Here is a 15,485-nt window from a genome sequence, read left to right as displayed (position 1 = left end):
CCCCTAAGAAATTAATGGATTTGGGTAATGATCACCAATGACAGTTAATACTGCAAAAAGAAAAAAAAAACACAAAAAATAGAGTGCTTCCTAACAGAAGAAAAGTATATACAACATCTTTCAAGTATTAACATAAAAATTATCTGATCAAAAATTATCTGATACTAATCTAAACAAGCCTTTGGATATTACTACCACTTTATAGGAAATACAGAGGAAAGAAGAATATATTAAATGACACCACAGAGAAACAATCATTCAGACTTTGGAAAATTCTATAAGACAAACAACCAGATTTCTTCAAAAAGTCAATTGGGAGAAGACAGAAATTCTGTTTCTGGGTGAGATGCACACTCACAGCAGACTAGAACTCTTACCCAGAACTAGAAAAGCCATGTAAATGCACAATACGAAAACATCTATTTGAAGAGGATAGAAATCTGGAAATGGAAAAAAATCTTAAAGAAGTGATCTGTGACCACTTTCACCCTGGGAACACTTGCCCATTCAAGACAGAGGAAGGAGGCCAAGAATCCAGGCTTTACACTCATGGAAAGCTGATATTGGAGGGCAGAGAGCCCAGCAAAGCCTCCAGGGGAATCTTAGACGTCAAGAACATGACCAGTTTTCACCTGAGGATATTTCTCCCAAGAGGGAAAACTACAAAATGTGCTTAAGTAAAGGGTGACATAAATTGGCCCACTCCCCTATACCTTTACTTCCCTCCACACAAAAAAATAAACTGGTTGCCAGAATAACCCATCAGTCCTTATTTATCTAAAATTTAACTAAAATATTTTATATCTACAATGAAAATATTACAAAATAATGTTACAATAAAAGTACTTAAAGTAAAATGTAAATATGTTAATTAATCCAAACATATATAGAACACTTGCGCCTTTTTGGTAGGGACAATTATATTTTTTTATATTGTAGTTTAAAAACTGCTCATTGTTATTATTACAGTCATAGTAATTACAATATAAAAAGGCCAGCGAGAATTTATGCACTTGTTTTCAAATTTATGGCTATCATTAAGATAGTATTTTTGACTGCCTACCTTAACAAAAATGTTTTATATTAAAGGAAAAAAGTTATCCCTTAAAACATAGAGGAAAACATACTAAAAGAAAGTCCCATTATCTCTTAGACTGAAAAAATTCTTACATACAGCCAAACTAAACTTGGAAGAATCTCCACTCATACAAATATCTCATCTTGGTCATGGATTTTAAATTTCATAAAGTCTAAGTCATTTGTACCTTCCAAGAGTTATAAATACAAAAAAGTGAAATGAAATAAGGAACAAGAAAAAGGAAAAATTTCTAAGGATTATTACTATAGGCTTCAGTGGCAAGTTAAGACATTCTGATCTACTCAAATCTATTAAAGGAAAGCCTTGTGAATTTAAAAGTTTTGGCCTATGTCTAGAGTGTTAAAACCCATAAGGCTTTTTGTGAGGATTTTACACACATACACACATACAAACACAGACATATTTAGATCCCTTAAGGTTATTATTAAAGCTTCAAAATAGGAGGGCACCTGGGTGGCTAAGTGGGTTAAGCGTCTGCCTTTGGCTCAGTCATGATCCCAGAGTCCTGGGATAGAGCCCAACATCTGGCTCCCTGCTCAGCGGGAGCCTACTTCTCCCTCTGCCTCTGCCTGCCATTCCCCCTGTCTGCGCTCTCTCTCTGTGTCAAATAAAATAAATAAAATCTTTAAAAAAAAGCTTCAAAATAGGAGAAAGTTTCAAAATTGTAAGAATTTTTCTTATGAAAGAATGGGCTTACATAAATATTTCAGCAATGATAGCATTAAAAAGAAAAAAGTGACTAGACTTAATGAATGCCTCTCTCCATTTAGGACCTAAATATTTTTGAAATTACATATTTTACTGTAATAAGTAAACCTGACCGAAAAGATGTTTTATCTAAAACCTTATGCAAAATTGCAGTATGTATTGGGAAGTCAGGATGCCAATGCAAATCCCACAGCATTCTGAACTAACCATTTATAAAACAAACATCTAAAACATGGAAAAAAAGTAGAATGTTGTTTCACTAAACTGTTAAAAAAATATCTGTTAGGTAAAAGAAATAAACAGGGATGACAGAAATGAATACCAATGTGGGTATACATGGGTTAGTATAACCACATGTATTTCCTAACTCTGTCAGGTGAGAGGGCCTAAAAGCAGTAATATCCCAGCACCAAAAATCATACCTAGAGTCAGATCTTAGTCTCTAAATACCATTCTCCAATAAAAGAAACCAGGCTCCCTGGAAACAAGGCAGGGACAGGAAAAAAATAATAGCCTGAAACATCTTGTAGTGTCATAGAGGAAGTGCTTTAAAAAAAAGAAAGAAAAGGGGTGACTGGGTGGCTCAGTGGGTTAAGCATCTGCCTTTGGCTCAGGATCCTCAAGTCCTGGGCATGATCCTGGAGTGCAGGAATCGAGCCCCACGTCGGGCTCCCTGCTCAATGGGGAGTCTGCTTCTGTCTCTCCCTCTGTCCCTCCTCTTCCACACCAGTACACGTGCGCTCTCTCGCTCTCAAATAAATAAATAAAAATCTTTAGAAAAAAAAGATTTATTTATTTGAGAGAGAGAGAGAGAGAGAGCGCGTGCTCACGCGCATGGGGAGAGGGGCCACAGGAGAGGGAGAGAATCCCCAAGTGAACTCCGCACTGAGTAGGGAGCCCAACACAGGGCTCTGCTCCAACAACGCTGAACTCATGACCTGAGCGGAAATCAAGAGCTGGTGTTCAACTAACTGAGCCACCCAGGTGCCCCAGTCAGGGAAACTTTAAAGAGAAACAGGGTATTTGAATAGCCTCAAATTATCTTTCCCCTATAATATTAATTAATTACTGTGGATGGTCTTAACAAATGTCCAGAAATTTTTTGAAACTTCTTCCTTCTGAAGGTGGAGCTTCATTCCCCAATCTTTGAGTGTGGGTTGGACTTAGTGACTTGCTTCTAATTAATAGAGTATGGAAAGGAAAAAAGGTTACTTTTACAGTGAAGAAATCTGGCAGAGACCACCTTAATCAATGATCAGGTTTAATATCACCAGAATAAGTTGTGTTGATATTGTATATTCCTTAATATGATGCTATGAGGATACTTCACCTCCATGGAATTCTTCCCAAAGTCCATGCATGATTTCTGATATCAAAACATATTACAGTGGTTAAGCGTCTGCCTTCGGCTCAGGTCATGATCCCGGGGTCCTGGGACCGAGCCCCACATCAGGCTCCCTGCTCAGAGGGAAGCCTGCTTCTCCCTCTCCCACTCCACCTGTTTGTGTTCCCTCTCTCACTGTCTCTCTTTAAAAAAAAAAAAAAATTACAAAGCTACAGTGTGGAATTAACATAAAGATAGACATAGAGACCAGTGGAATAGAGAGCTCAGAAATAAACCCTCTCCCTAGCCCCTGTCAACCACCATTCTCCTGGTGAATGATCTTCAACAAGAGTGCCAATATATATATGGTTGAATGATCTTCAACAAGAGTGCCAAGAACAGAAAATGGGGAAAAGACTGTCTCTTCAACAAATGGTGTTGAGAAAACTGGACAGCCACATGCAAAAGAATGAAGCTGGATCCTTACCTTACACCATATACAAAAATTAACTCAAAATGGATCAAGGACCTAAATGTAGGACCTAAAACTGTAATACTCCTAGAAGCAAACACAGGAAGGAAACAACAGAGTGAAAAGACAACCTATATAATGGGAAAAAATAATTGTAAATCATATGTCTGATAAGGGGCTAATATCCAGAATATTAGGATAAAGAACTATAACTCAACAACAACAAAAGTAACCTTTAAAAGTTACATATGTGGACAAAGGACCTAAATAAACATTTCTCTAAAGAAGACAAACATATGGTCAATTAGCATCTGAAAAGATGCTCAACATCACTAATTATCAGGAAAATGCAAATCAGTAGTACAATAAAATGTCACCTCACACCCATTAGGATGGTTACCATCAAAAAAAAAAAAACAGAAAATAAGGGGCACCTGGGTGGCTCAGTTGGTTAAGCGTCTGCCTTGGGCTCAGGTCGTGATCCCAGGGTCCTGGGATCAAGCCCTGCATCGGGCTCCCTGCTCCACGGGAAGCCTGCTTCTCCCTCTCCCACTCCCCCTGCTTGTATTCCCTCTCTCGCTGTCTCTCTCTGTCAAATAAATAAAATCTTAAAAAAAAAGAAAACAGAAAATAACAAGTGTTGGGCAGGACAGAGAGAAACTAGAACTCTGGTACATTGCTGATGGAATATAAAACAGTGCAGCCACCACAGAAAACAGTAAGGAGGTTTCTCAAAACACTAAAAGTAGAATTATCATATCCAGAAACCCCACTTCAGGGTATTATACAAAATTAAAAACAGGATCTCAAAGAGGTTATTTGTACACCCATGTTCACTGCAGCATTATTCACAATAGCCAAGAGGTGGAAGCAACCCAAATGTCTATCAACAGATGTATGGATAAAGAAAATGTGGTATATACATATAACAGAATACTTTTTGGCCTTCAAAAGGGAAATCCTATCACATGCTAAAACACAGATAAACTTTGAGGGCATTGTCCCCATGCTTGGTGCTGAGTGAAATAACCAAGTCACAAAAGGACAAATACTATATGATTCCACTTATATGAGATATCTACAAGAGTCAAAAATCATGTAAACAGAAAGGAGAATGGTGGTTGACAGGGGCTAGGGAGAGGGAAAAATGGGAAATTGTTCAATGGGTAGAAAGTTCCAGATCTGCAAAATAAGAAAGTTCTAGAGATGTGTTACCTAACAATGTGAATACAGTTAACACTACTGAACTGTACACTTAAGAATGTTTAAAGGGTAACTTTTATATTGTGTTTCTTACCATAATTTTTTAAAAGTTCATAGCATGAAAAAACATCACATTTGAATTGAGAAACATTATACAAAATACCTACATCCACACATTTCAAAAATAAATAAAATTTTCCATGACCTTTAAAAGATCTGTACTAGAAAAAAACATTAGTGGGAAACCTGGTGAAAGACAAATAAAGTCTACAGTTAATAGTAAATAAATGAGCAAAAAATAAATCTATCTGAAATTATGTGGTAATACAACAATAGAGATCAGAATTCTGAATAAAGAAAAAACACCGAAAAAGATTTAAGAGAAAGCCATCTATCAAGTACTTTTAAGGGACACAATTACTGCTGAAATAATAACAGAAAAGACTGAAAAGGAGAGCAGACCTGTCATCCAAAAGATTATTCAAAACACATTAAAAAAAAGAAAGCAAATAATTCCCAAATCACAAATTTCCATGAAAGAGCAGGCACACTGGAATGCTGACAAGCATACAATAAGACCGAAGTTCATTTAAAATGGTACTGGGGAGTTTTGCTTTCCCTTCTACTATGGGACTGCCCTCCTGCCATAAAGTGCTATAAAACCAGACAAAACATACGAAATAACAGTTTCAGACAGAGGACAGTATGTAGCACAGCCCTGTGTTCCCTAAGAGAACAACAAATGAACTAAGCTCTACAACTACCCCAGTTGACTGCCTAAAAGTAATTTCAAAGTCACAGCACAGGGAGGGAGAACCAACAGAACCTGGCAGTCCTGCCAAGTTAAAGAGAAGGAGATGAGAGTTTGAGAAGGCCAAACCAGCTAGAATTTATAGGGCCGTGTAATGGGAAGGAAGATCTGCACAGAGGGAGGGCTCTGGAGATCAGCAAAAGGTGTCCTCAAGACTATGGCTAAGTAATGATTTGTACATGAGTTAATTCAGTCTCCAAAAGGCCGAGGGGGGGGGGGACCACTCAAAAACAAGAGAGTGAACAATTCTCAGGCTCACACAGAGCTTGGAATAGTTCACGGTCCTACCAGCCAGAGTAGAGAGATCATATAATATAAGGGAACTTGGGTAGAGTCCTCAAAAAGTCAAATCTTATATGAGGGCTGAAGTAACACCAGAGCAAAAACTATTATGAATTCATCATAAGAAAGCATAATAGCAAACCTCAAAATAATCAAAATGATACACAAATAACTAAATGCCAGAACAAAGTTGAACACTCTTTAAAGGAATACTATAAAATGTAGCACTCAACATAAAATCCAATGTCTGGAATCCCACAAAAACTACAACACATGCAAGGAAAAAGGTAAATGTAGACCAAAATCAGGATAAAAGCCAATAAATACAAACAAATCAGGTAATGATAGAGATAACAGAATTAACAGATAAGTCCCTAAAGTAAATGTTATAAATTTTTTTTAGAATTTTCTGAAGGACATAAAGGGAAATATGAAGACAATGAGGAGTGAAATGAAAGATACAAAAACTATGCAGACAGAACTATTGTATGAAAAATACATTTGAAATAAAATGAAATTGAAAAACACACTGAATATGATTAGCTGCAGATCAGGCAGTGCAGAAAAAAAGATCAAGGAACATGAAGACAGAGCAACAGAAACTATCAAATGAAGCATAGTGGAAAAAAAAAGATTGGAGGAAAAAAACCAGAGCCTCAGTGGAATACTATCTAGATAACTACCCCACTTAAAATAAGAGTCCCAAAAGGAGAGGAAGGGGAAGAAGGGATGGGAGCATTTGAAGAAATACTGGCCAAATATTTTACGAATTTAATGAATATCATAAACTCACAAACCTAAAATCTCAACAAACACCAAGCAAAAGAGACATAAGGAAAATCACACCAAAGCACACGATAATCAAATTGCTGAACACCAGTAGTACAGAAAATTTTAAAAGCAACTAAAGGAAAAAACAAGACATTATGTACAGAGTGACAATAGTTTTCTCATTGGAAAGCTAGAAGAAAATGGAAGGTAACTTCAAAATGCAAAAAGAAAAACTGTCCATGGAATCCTCCCCAGTGAAAATCTTTAAAAAATGAATGTATAATAACCACATGAAAAGATGCTCAACATTATTAGGCATCAAGGAAATGCAATTCAAAACCACAATGAGATACACTTCACACCTTGGCTATAATAAAAAAGATAGTAACAAGTATTGGTGCAAATGCAGAGAAACTGGAACTCACATACACTGCTGGTGGGAATGTAAAATAGCACAGTTGCTTTGAAAAACAGTCATGCAATTCCTCAAAGAGTTAAACATAGGGTCACCATACAAGCCAGAAGTTTCACTGCTAAGTATACAAGAGAGATGAAAACCTATGCATACATAAAATTTTGTATATTCCAAGGCTGGAGCAGAGAAAAGTACAAATAGCCTGGAACATACTGTGGTACAAAAAAGTAGAAAGTACTCAAAATATAGAGAACATATCAAAAGGAATATGAGTGAACAGGAAGGTTCCCGATGGCCAAATATGGGCAATTTGAACAACAGAATAAGTAATAATAGTAATAGATTATAACCAACAGAATAAACTAGGAATCCAATCCTGATATAAACAAATTATAATCAAATACATGAAAAATGGGGAGCTCTTTTTTTTTAAGATTTTATTTATTTAACAGAGAGAGAGAGAGAGCACAAGCAGGGGGAGCGGCAAAGGGAGAGGGAGAAGCAGACTCCCCGCTTAGCAGGAGAGTGAGGCTCAATCCCAGGACCCGGGATCACGGCCTGAGCCAAAGGCAGGTGCCCAACCGACTGAGCCACCCAGACTGGGGAGCTCTTCTTTACAAAAGAATTCAAACCAATAGAATTCTTATTATTCCTTCTATAAACTGTTCCTACGATAAATGTAAAAGGAACAAAGGAATCTTTAAAATCACCTTTTGATAAACACTACAATAACTATTTCAAGCAAGAATCATTAATGCATGCCAATATTAGGGGCAAACATATAAGAAAATACTATTTACAGAACTTCAAAGTATCCCCCACAGGATATTTATTCATTGAAATGGGAGATACAGTAACCCTTTCAGGGAAGAAATTTGTCAGACACCTCCTCAGACAATTGATCAAAATTAACATCACTAGTAACGGAACAAATCAACATCATGTGCTTCCTGATATGATGTACTAAGAAGTACATGTCACTTCTGAACCCCAAAATGCATAACCAGAATTTAATCAAAAGAAAACATTAGACGAACCCATCTCATGCAGTGACAGCAACCAGAAGAGCTATCCCATGACACAGTAATGTCTGGAATATCAAAATACAGTTTTTCAAATAAAGGCAATTATAAAGGAGCAAAGATAATCTTTTGAAGAAACAGTGCTGGAACAACTGGACATCCACATGCAAAAAACAAAAACAAAAACAAATCTAGATACAGATCTTACGCCCTTCACAAAAATTAACTGAAAATGAATCACAGACCTAAATATAAAACACAAAACTACAAAACTTCTAAAGGATAGAAGAAAACTTAGATGACTTTGGGTATGGTGATGACTTTGCAGATAAAACACTAAAGGTATGAGCCATAAATAGAGAAGCTGGACTTCACTGAAATTAAAAACTTTTTTTTTAAGATTTTATTCATTTATTTAAGAGAGAAAGGGAGAGCATGAGCAGGAGGAGGGGCAGAAGGAGAGACACAAACAGACTACCTGCTGAGCACAGAGCTGGACACAGGGCTGGATCCCAGGACCCCAAGATCATGCATGACCCAAGCCAAAAGCTGACGCATAACCAAACTGAGCCACCCATGTGCCGCTAAATTAAAAACTTCTGCACTGTGAAAGACAATGTCAAGAAAATGAGAAGACAAGCCACAGACTAGGAGAAAATATTTGCAAAGGACACATTTGATAAAGAACCATTACCCAAAATACATAAAGAACTCTTAAAACTCCGCAATAAGAAAACAAACAGGGACACCTGGGTAGCTCAGTCAGTTAAGCGTCTGCCTTCAGCTCAGTTCATGATCCCAGGGTCCTGGGATTGAGCCCCACATGGGGCTCCCTGCTCTGCAAGAAGCCTGCTTCTCCCTCTTCCCCCTCTCCTCTTGCTAATCTCTCAAATAAATAAATAAAATCTTAAAAAAAAAAAAACCTGATTTTTAAAAAAAGACCAAAGATTTTAATAAATACCTCAAAAAGAAGATATACAGATGGCAAATAAGCATATGAAAGATGCTTCACATTATATGTCATCAGGGAAATGTAAATTAAAATAATAATGGGATACCACTACACACCTATTAGAATGGCCAAAATCCAGAACACTGACAACACCAAATGCTGGTGAGGATGTGGAGCAACGGAAACTCTCATTGACTGCTGGTGAAAATGCAAAATGATACAACCACTTCAGAAGTTTCTTATAAAACTAAACATACTCTCACCATATAATTCAGCAATTGTGCTCCTTGGTATTTATCCAAAGGAGCTGAAAACTTATGTCCACACAAAAACCTGCACACGGATATTTATAGCAGTTTTATTCATAACTGCCAAAACTTGGAAGCAATCAAAATATCTTTCAGTTGGTGAATAGATAAACTACAGCATATCCAGAAATGGAATATTATTCAGCACTAAAAAGAAATAAGCTATTTAACCATGAAAAAACTTGGGGAAACTTTAATGCATATTACTAAGTGAAAGAAGCCAATCTGAAAAGGCTACATACTATAAGATTCCAACTATATGACATTCTAGAAAAGGCAAAATTATGGAGATAATGAAAAGATTAACGGTTGGGGGAGGGTAGGTGAATAGGCAAAGCACAGGGCATTTTTACAGCAGTGTGAAATTACTCTGTATCATACTATAATGGTAGATATATGTCAATATGCATTTGTCTAAACCCATGGAAGGTACAATGCCAAGATTGTACTCTATGGACTTTGGCTGATAATGATGTGTCGATGCAGGTTCAACTGTAACAAATGTAACACTCTGGTGGGAAAATGTTGATAATAGGGGAAGGCTGTGCATGTGTGAGGGCAGGGGATACATAAGAAATCTCTCTGGGGGGGATGTGGTAACTGGGTGATGGGCATTAAGGAGGGCACAGGATGTGATGAGCACTGGGTGTTACATGCAACTTATGAATTACTGAACACTACATCTTGAAACTAATGATGTACTGTATGTTGGCTAACTGAATTTAAATTTAAAAAAAGAAATTTTTAAAAAAATCTCTGCCTTCCCCTTATTTCTGCTGTGAATCTAAAACTGTTCTTTTAAAAAAAGGTAGTTTTGGGGGCACCTGGATGGCCCAGTCAGGTAAGCATCTGACTCCTGATTTCTGCTTAGATCATGATCTCAGGGTCCTGGGATCAAGTCCCAAGATGGGCTCCATGCTCAACAGGAAGTTTGCTTGGATTTTCTCTCTCCCTCTGCCCCCACTCATTCGCTTGCACTCTCTCTCTCCCTCTCTCTCTAAAATAAATAAATCTTTTTAAAAAAATTTAAAAAGGAAGTTTCTCCCAAAAGCCTCCAAGCCTCACAACCACAATAATACACTGACCCAAGAGGAGCTAATTTATAAAGGGTCACTGAGGTTAAAAAAAAAAAAGAGTAGGGGTGCCCTGGTGCCTCAGTCAGTTAAGTAGCTGCCTTCAGCTCAGGTCATGATCTCAGGGTCCTGGGATCAAGCCCCACATCAGGTTCTCCGCTCAGTCAATGGTGAGTCTGCTTCTCCCTCTCCCTCTGTGATCTCTCTAGCTTTCTCTCTCTCAAATAAATAAATAAAATCTTTAAAAAAAAAAAGGCAAAACAAATCTAGAAACCAAATCTTCACATTCTTGGGTTTGGTATTGTTTCAACTTCATTAAAAGCAGCCATTAAAGCATGCGTCCTTATCATTAAGCCTACACACTACATCGAGGGGGTGAAAACTATCCCATTCATAAATAATTCCCGAGTACCTAACAAATTCCTAAAAATTCTAAGTGTTATGAGAACCTGGGGGCACCTGGGTTAAGCATCTGACTCTCGATTTTGGCTCAGGTCATGATCTCAAGGTCCTGGAATTGAGCCCCGTGTTGGGTTCTCGCTCAGCAGAGTCTGCTTGAAGATTCTGTCCCTCTGCCCCTCTTCCCGCTGGCATTCTCTCTCAAATAAATAATCTTAAAAAAAAAATTCTAAGTGCTAGAAGTATAACAATAAACAAGAATGATACAATCCTTGCCTTCAAGAAATTTAAATTCTAATTGGCAGGGGTGGGGGGTGTTAAAGAGCTAATTAAATTAGATAATGCATATAAAGCACTCAGAATAGTAATTGTCATATATGTGTTTGATAAGTATCAGCTATTATTAGCCATAAACATTACCTTTAAGTCTTTAAGTAATCAGCCTCATATATGTTAAAAAGAAAATCTTATTTGTCCAGTTCTCCAAAAATCATGACATTCTTTAGATGGTTTCTGTACCAAATGTCCTTATTTTGATCAGCAGGCCATCTTTTAAAGAACCACCCCGTACCCAAACTATCTCTTGTAGACCTATCCAGAGGCAGATATGTCCAGTCAGACTTCCCTACACAGTAATGTGAATCACTGAGAGGTAGCAGGAGATAAGAAACACTCAGTTCATATGGCTGAGCTCCATAAGGATGTAACTCTTATCAGCATTACCCCAGTTCCTGTCCTTCCTGAGGTCTGCTGTTCAGGTTGTCCTTCAACTCTGTCCTTCCAATAATTCTCTTTTTCCTGTTTAAAACAGCCAGAACTTGTGTATCTTACAAAGAACCCTAAAGAACCCTATCTGATACAGTTAGGTAATGTAAAATCACCCTACAAAAAGGAGTGTTCACAAACACAATTGCCAAAAATCAAACTGAACATTATTAAAACGTGAAAATTTTACTATTTGTAAAGTGTACCTCAATAAAATGGGGGGGATAGTGGGATGGGTATTTAATTTAAAAGCAGAGGGCAGCTGGGTGGCTCAGTTGGTTAAGCAACTGCCTTGGGCTCAGGTCATGATCCTGGAGTCTCAGGACCAAGTCCACATGGGGCTCACTGCTCAGTGGGGAATCTGCTTCTCCCTTTGACCCTCCCCCCTCTCGTGCTCTCTCTCTCTCTCATTCTCTCTCTCCAATAAATAAAATCTTTAAAAAAAATAAATAAAAGCATAAATAGCACATTTTTACTGGATAATATATTTTCAGGTCGTTTTCATATACACTGATTATATTATGTTCTATGGCTAAAATGTTCATATAAGAAACACTTCTTAAGTTGTCTCAGTTTAAAGTAGTCCCATTTAAAGTCAGCTGCACTGACTACAGTGATTTTAAAATAAGAGTTAATATCCAAAAACTGTCCTACTAGTGAAATAAAGCTCACAACATAATGAATCATATCTTGCTTACAATTTTATTGACAACACCCTACAGTACTTTGCTTAATTATTTGTTTTGCTTACATTTCCACTCTCTATTTAGTCTTACTTTGCAAGCAGCCTATATCACAGCAGGAAACCCCTTCAAAATGCAAACCTCTCCAGCTCCAGGAAAGACTGAAATTAGGACAGCCACACTTGCTCATGTTTTATATCACAAGAATTTAAGAACTGCCATACTTGGCCATCCCATGCCTCATTCACTACAAAATCTCTAGGACAGGGACTCCAAGGAACACATGAAAGAACATAGTTATCCTACTTGCCACCAATCGAAAAGCACATGCCAAAATATATCCATTCGCCTTAATAAATCCATATTGGATCTCTTACCATTAGTACACCCTAATCACTTTTGAAACATTTTATATTTTAAGGTGAGTAAAAGGTATTAAAATAGAAGGACAAATAATGAAAAAAGTAGACTAAACATCCAAACTGCACTTCTGTGGGTTATATAACAAACTACATGTATTTCCTACTACTGCCTTATTTGCAAATAAATGATTCATTTTAATTTTAAACATTACAAAACTCAAAGTTTTGCTCTGGTAACTTTCAGATTTAGCCACTTGATAACAGATACCCTTTTATCTAGCAACTTCCAATATTAAACTCAAAATTGTTACTTTCTTCTCCAGTAAAACTTAAGCCATCTGACCCCTGATCTCCCAAGAATCTAATCAACTTTATACTGGGGCTTTTAGAACTAATTCTTAAAGTATCCTACTATAGCCAGCCTAGGTAGGTACCCTACATAGCCAGCGAGCATAAAAATCAAATTTAAACTACTTCAATTCCACTTAAATTCAATATTGAGTGTCTCCCAATAGTGTCTCAAACAAACAGAGCTGATCCGGTTCAACTTAATGTTTCAATTCTCATTGCTTCTTTCTCTAGTTTAGCAAAACAAACAACAGAAGTAATTCAAGTTTCAACACAGTATCCGTGTAGAAAACCAAAAATAAAATACATCCAAATGAAAACCTTGTTTTGCAACATTAATATTCCAGCTTCCCAGCTTCTTTTCTTCAATTTAAGTTTGAATTACCACATGAGTTCCCTTTCCTACAACAAGACCCAATATTCACAAGATGAAAAAGAGAAAAGCCCAACATTCACCTACCCAACATTTGGCAATCCAACAATACCAATTTTCAAGGAGGTTCCAAATCTTCCAATGATTGGGGGTGGTTTAATTCCATCACCTCCCTTTTTGGGGGGCATCTGAAATGTCAAAACAAACATACATATAAACAAAATTTTTTATACTCCCCATTAACCAAAAGCACATTTCATCACACAAAATATACTACTGAGTAACAAATTAGGAATAAAACATACTGTATATACCAATCCAAAACCAATACGGAGCTAAATCCACTTTTTCAACAAAAATGTAAAAAGTTCTAGAAGTAGATCCGATTCTGATAGCTGTCAAGGCAGTCACTCCTAAGAAGTCCTGGAAAGATTAATCTAAAAATATGTGGTACCATACATCAAAAATAAATTTAAAATTTAGCTGCCAATCTTCCATCCATACTGTTCACAAAACACTTTTTCTTAATCTGATACATGGTTACAAGAATGAAAGCATTCAGAAGCAGAAGCACAGATAACAGTCAAAGAGAATCCATTCTAGTACTACCAGCAACCAACTCACCTTCCCCCAAACCATTCCTCTTACCTGGAACCTTCCCATTTTCCCCACAAGCACCATTTTCACGCGGATGAACACACACCAGTACCAGGATCTTTCCGACCAATCTCTTCCACCTTTGGCACCGTAAGTACGACTCAACGGTCCAGAATCTACCTCCAGCTCCTTCTAGTCGTAAATGAATCCACTAACTCTTTTTATTTACAAATTGAAACTTTCCAGGTCCCTGCTAATCTGGCTGCAAGTTCCTCCTTGCAGAATCAGTACCACTTTACTACTGCAAGCTGAACTCACGAGGACTGCTAACCTCATGTCTTATTAGCTGGGAACTAAAACTGTCTCTGTCTTCTGGCGCCTGCTGAACCTCCAGCGGCCACGCTGAGGCCCTGCTCATGAAATAATATTCCAGCGTCTTGATCCCTCACCCCTAGGACCAGGGATCTCCCTTCTCGGGGTCTTAACTCACACCTGTTCCCAGCCAAAGCCCAGGCCGCCGAAGCACAAGCAGAGCCTCTCCTGTCCTCTGGCCTCCTACGGTGGGGTGGCCGGCAGCCCTGCCAAAGCGGGCCTCCACCCAACATCTCCCTCGGTGGATTGGGCCACTGGGCGTCCCGGCCTCTGCAGAAGGCTTCCCCCAGAGCGTGCCTGGGTGAGGCGTGGGCCGCTCTCAGGACGCGCGGCCTAGTCCAAGAGCGCCTCATTCATCCACACACCCCTCGCCGCCCCCCTGCCCTCGCCCATCCCGGCCACCCGGCCCTGGCCTCACACCGGCCTCAGGGCCACCGGCTGGGGCGCCGAAGACGAGGCGGGGAGCGCGCCCGCGGGCTCCCGGAGGGACTCACCGTGCTCGGGGCGGGCGATGACACGGGGTCCCAGCGGCAGCGGGAGACGGATCCTGCCGGCAACGGGAGGCGGGGAGGAAGGAGGAGAAAGCACAGGCCCGGCCCCTCCGCCTAGCAGCACGCACGACGGCGGCGGCGGCTGTGGTGGTGGCGGCGGCGGAACGGGCGGGCCGGGCGCCTGGCGGCACCTGCGCGCAGACCGCGCGCCCCGCCCCGCCCCTCGCTCCCGCCCGCCCCGTCCATTGGTCCGACCAGCCAGGAGGCGGGAGCAAGGTGGGAGGAGTCACGCGGCGCCCGAGGGGACCGGAGGGGGTGCCTGAGCCAGAGCCAGTCTGACTGCCTTCTCGACTTACACATACACGCACCTCCTCCCCCGCGCTAGCACCGGGAGCTCCCGTCTTCCGCCGTCTCGGCACGTGGAGCTTCTCCGCGCGGGGTCTCCGCTTCCCTCCTGGAGCAAGCCCCTCGTTGCCGCACGCGCTCTCTCGTTGGCCTGCAGCCCCACAGATCACCCGCGGGATCTCGAAGCACCCTCGGCCTAACCCCCCCCCCGCACCCGTTCCCCCGGAGACGGATCTCCTGAGGTCTGGCGAACAGCCGCGCCAATCCTGCGGACCTCCTGCCTGCAAACCGAGCCCTCGGGGACAACTGC

At 39.7% G+C, this 15,485-nt stretch overlaps 1 protein-coding gene across 1 annotated transcript in view; it reads right to left on the bottom strand.

Annotated features, from left to right (window-relative positions):
• OLA1 (Obg like ATPase 1) overlaps positions 1 to 15,000 on the bottom strand; it is a 189,498-nt gene extending 174,498 nt beyond the window's left edge. Inside the window, exons 1-2 of the mRNA XM_025850090.2 lie at positions 14,834 to 15,000; positions 13,458 to 13,558 (exon numbers count right to left, since the gene is read on the bottom strand). Coding sequence (XP_025705875.1) covers positions 13,458 to 13,558 — 101 coding nt within the window. The 5' untranslated portion in view covers positions 14,834 to 15,000. The remainder of the gene's footprint in view (positions 1 to 13,457; positions 13,559 to 14,833) is intronic.
• Positions 15,001 to 15,485: the final 485 nt, after the last annotated feature.

The sequence above is a fragment of the Callorhinus ursinus genome, unplaced genomic scaffold, assembly GCF_003265705.2.
Source record: "Callorhinus ursinus isolate GAN/ISIS: 27379988/994484 unplaced genomic scaffold, GSC_fseal_2.0 scaffold2, whole genome shotgun sequence".
Classification (NCBI taxonomy): Eukaryota; Metazoa; Chordata; class Mammalia; order Carnivora; family Otariidae; genus Callorhinus; species Callorhinus ursinus.
The sequence above is the reverse complement of the archived record's forward strand: the minus strand, read 5'-3'. Positions and strand labels throughout refer to the sequence as shown.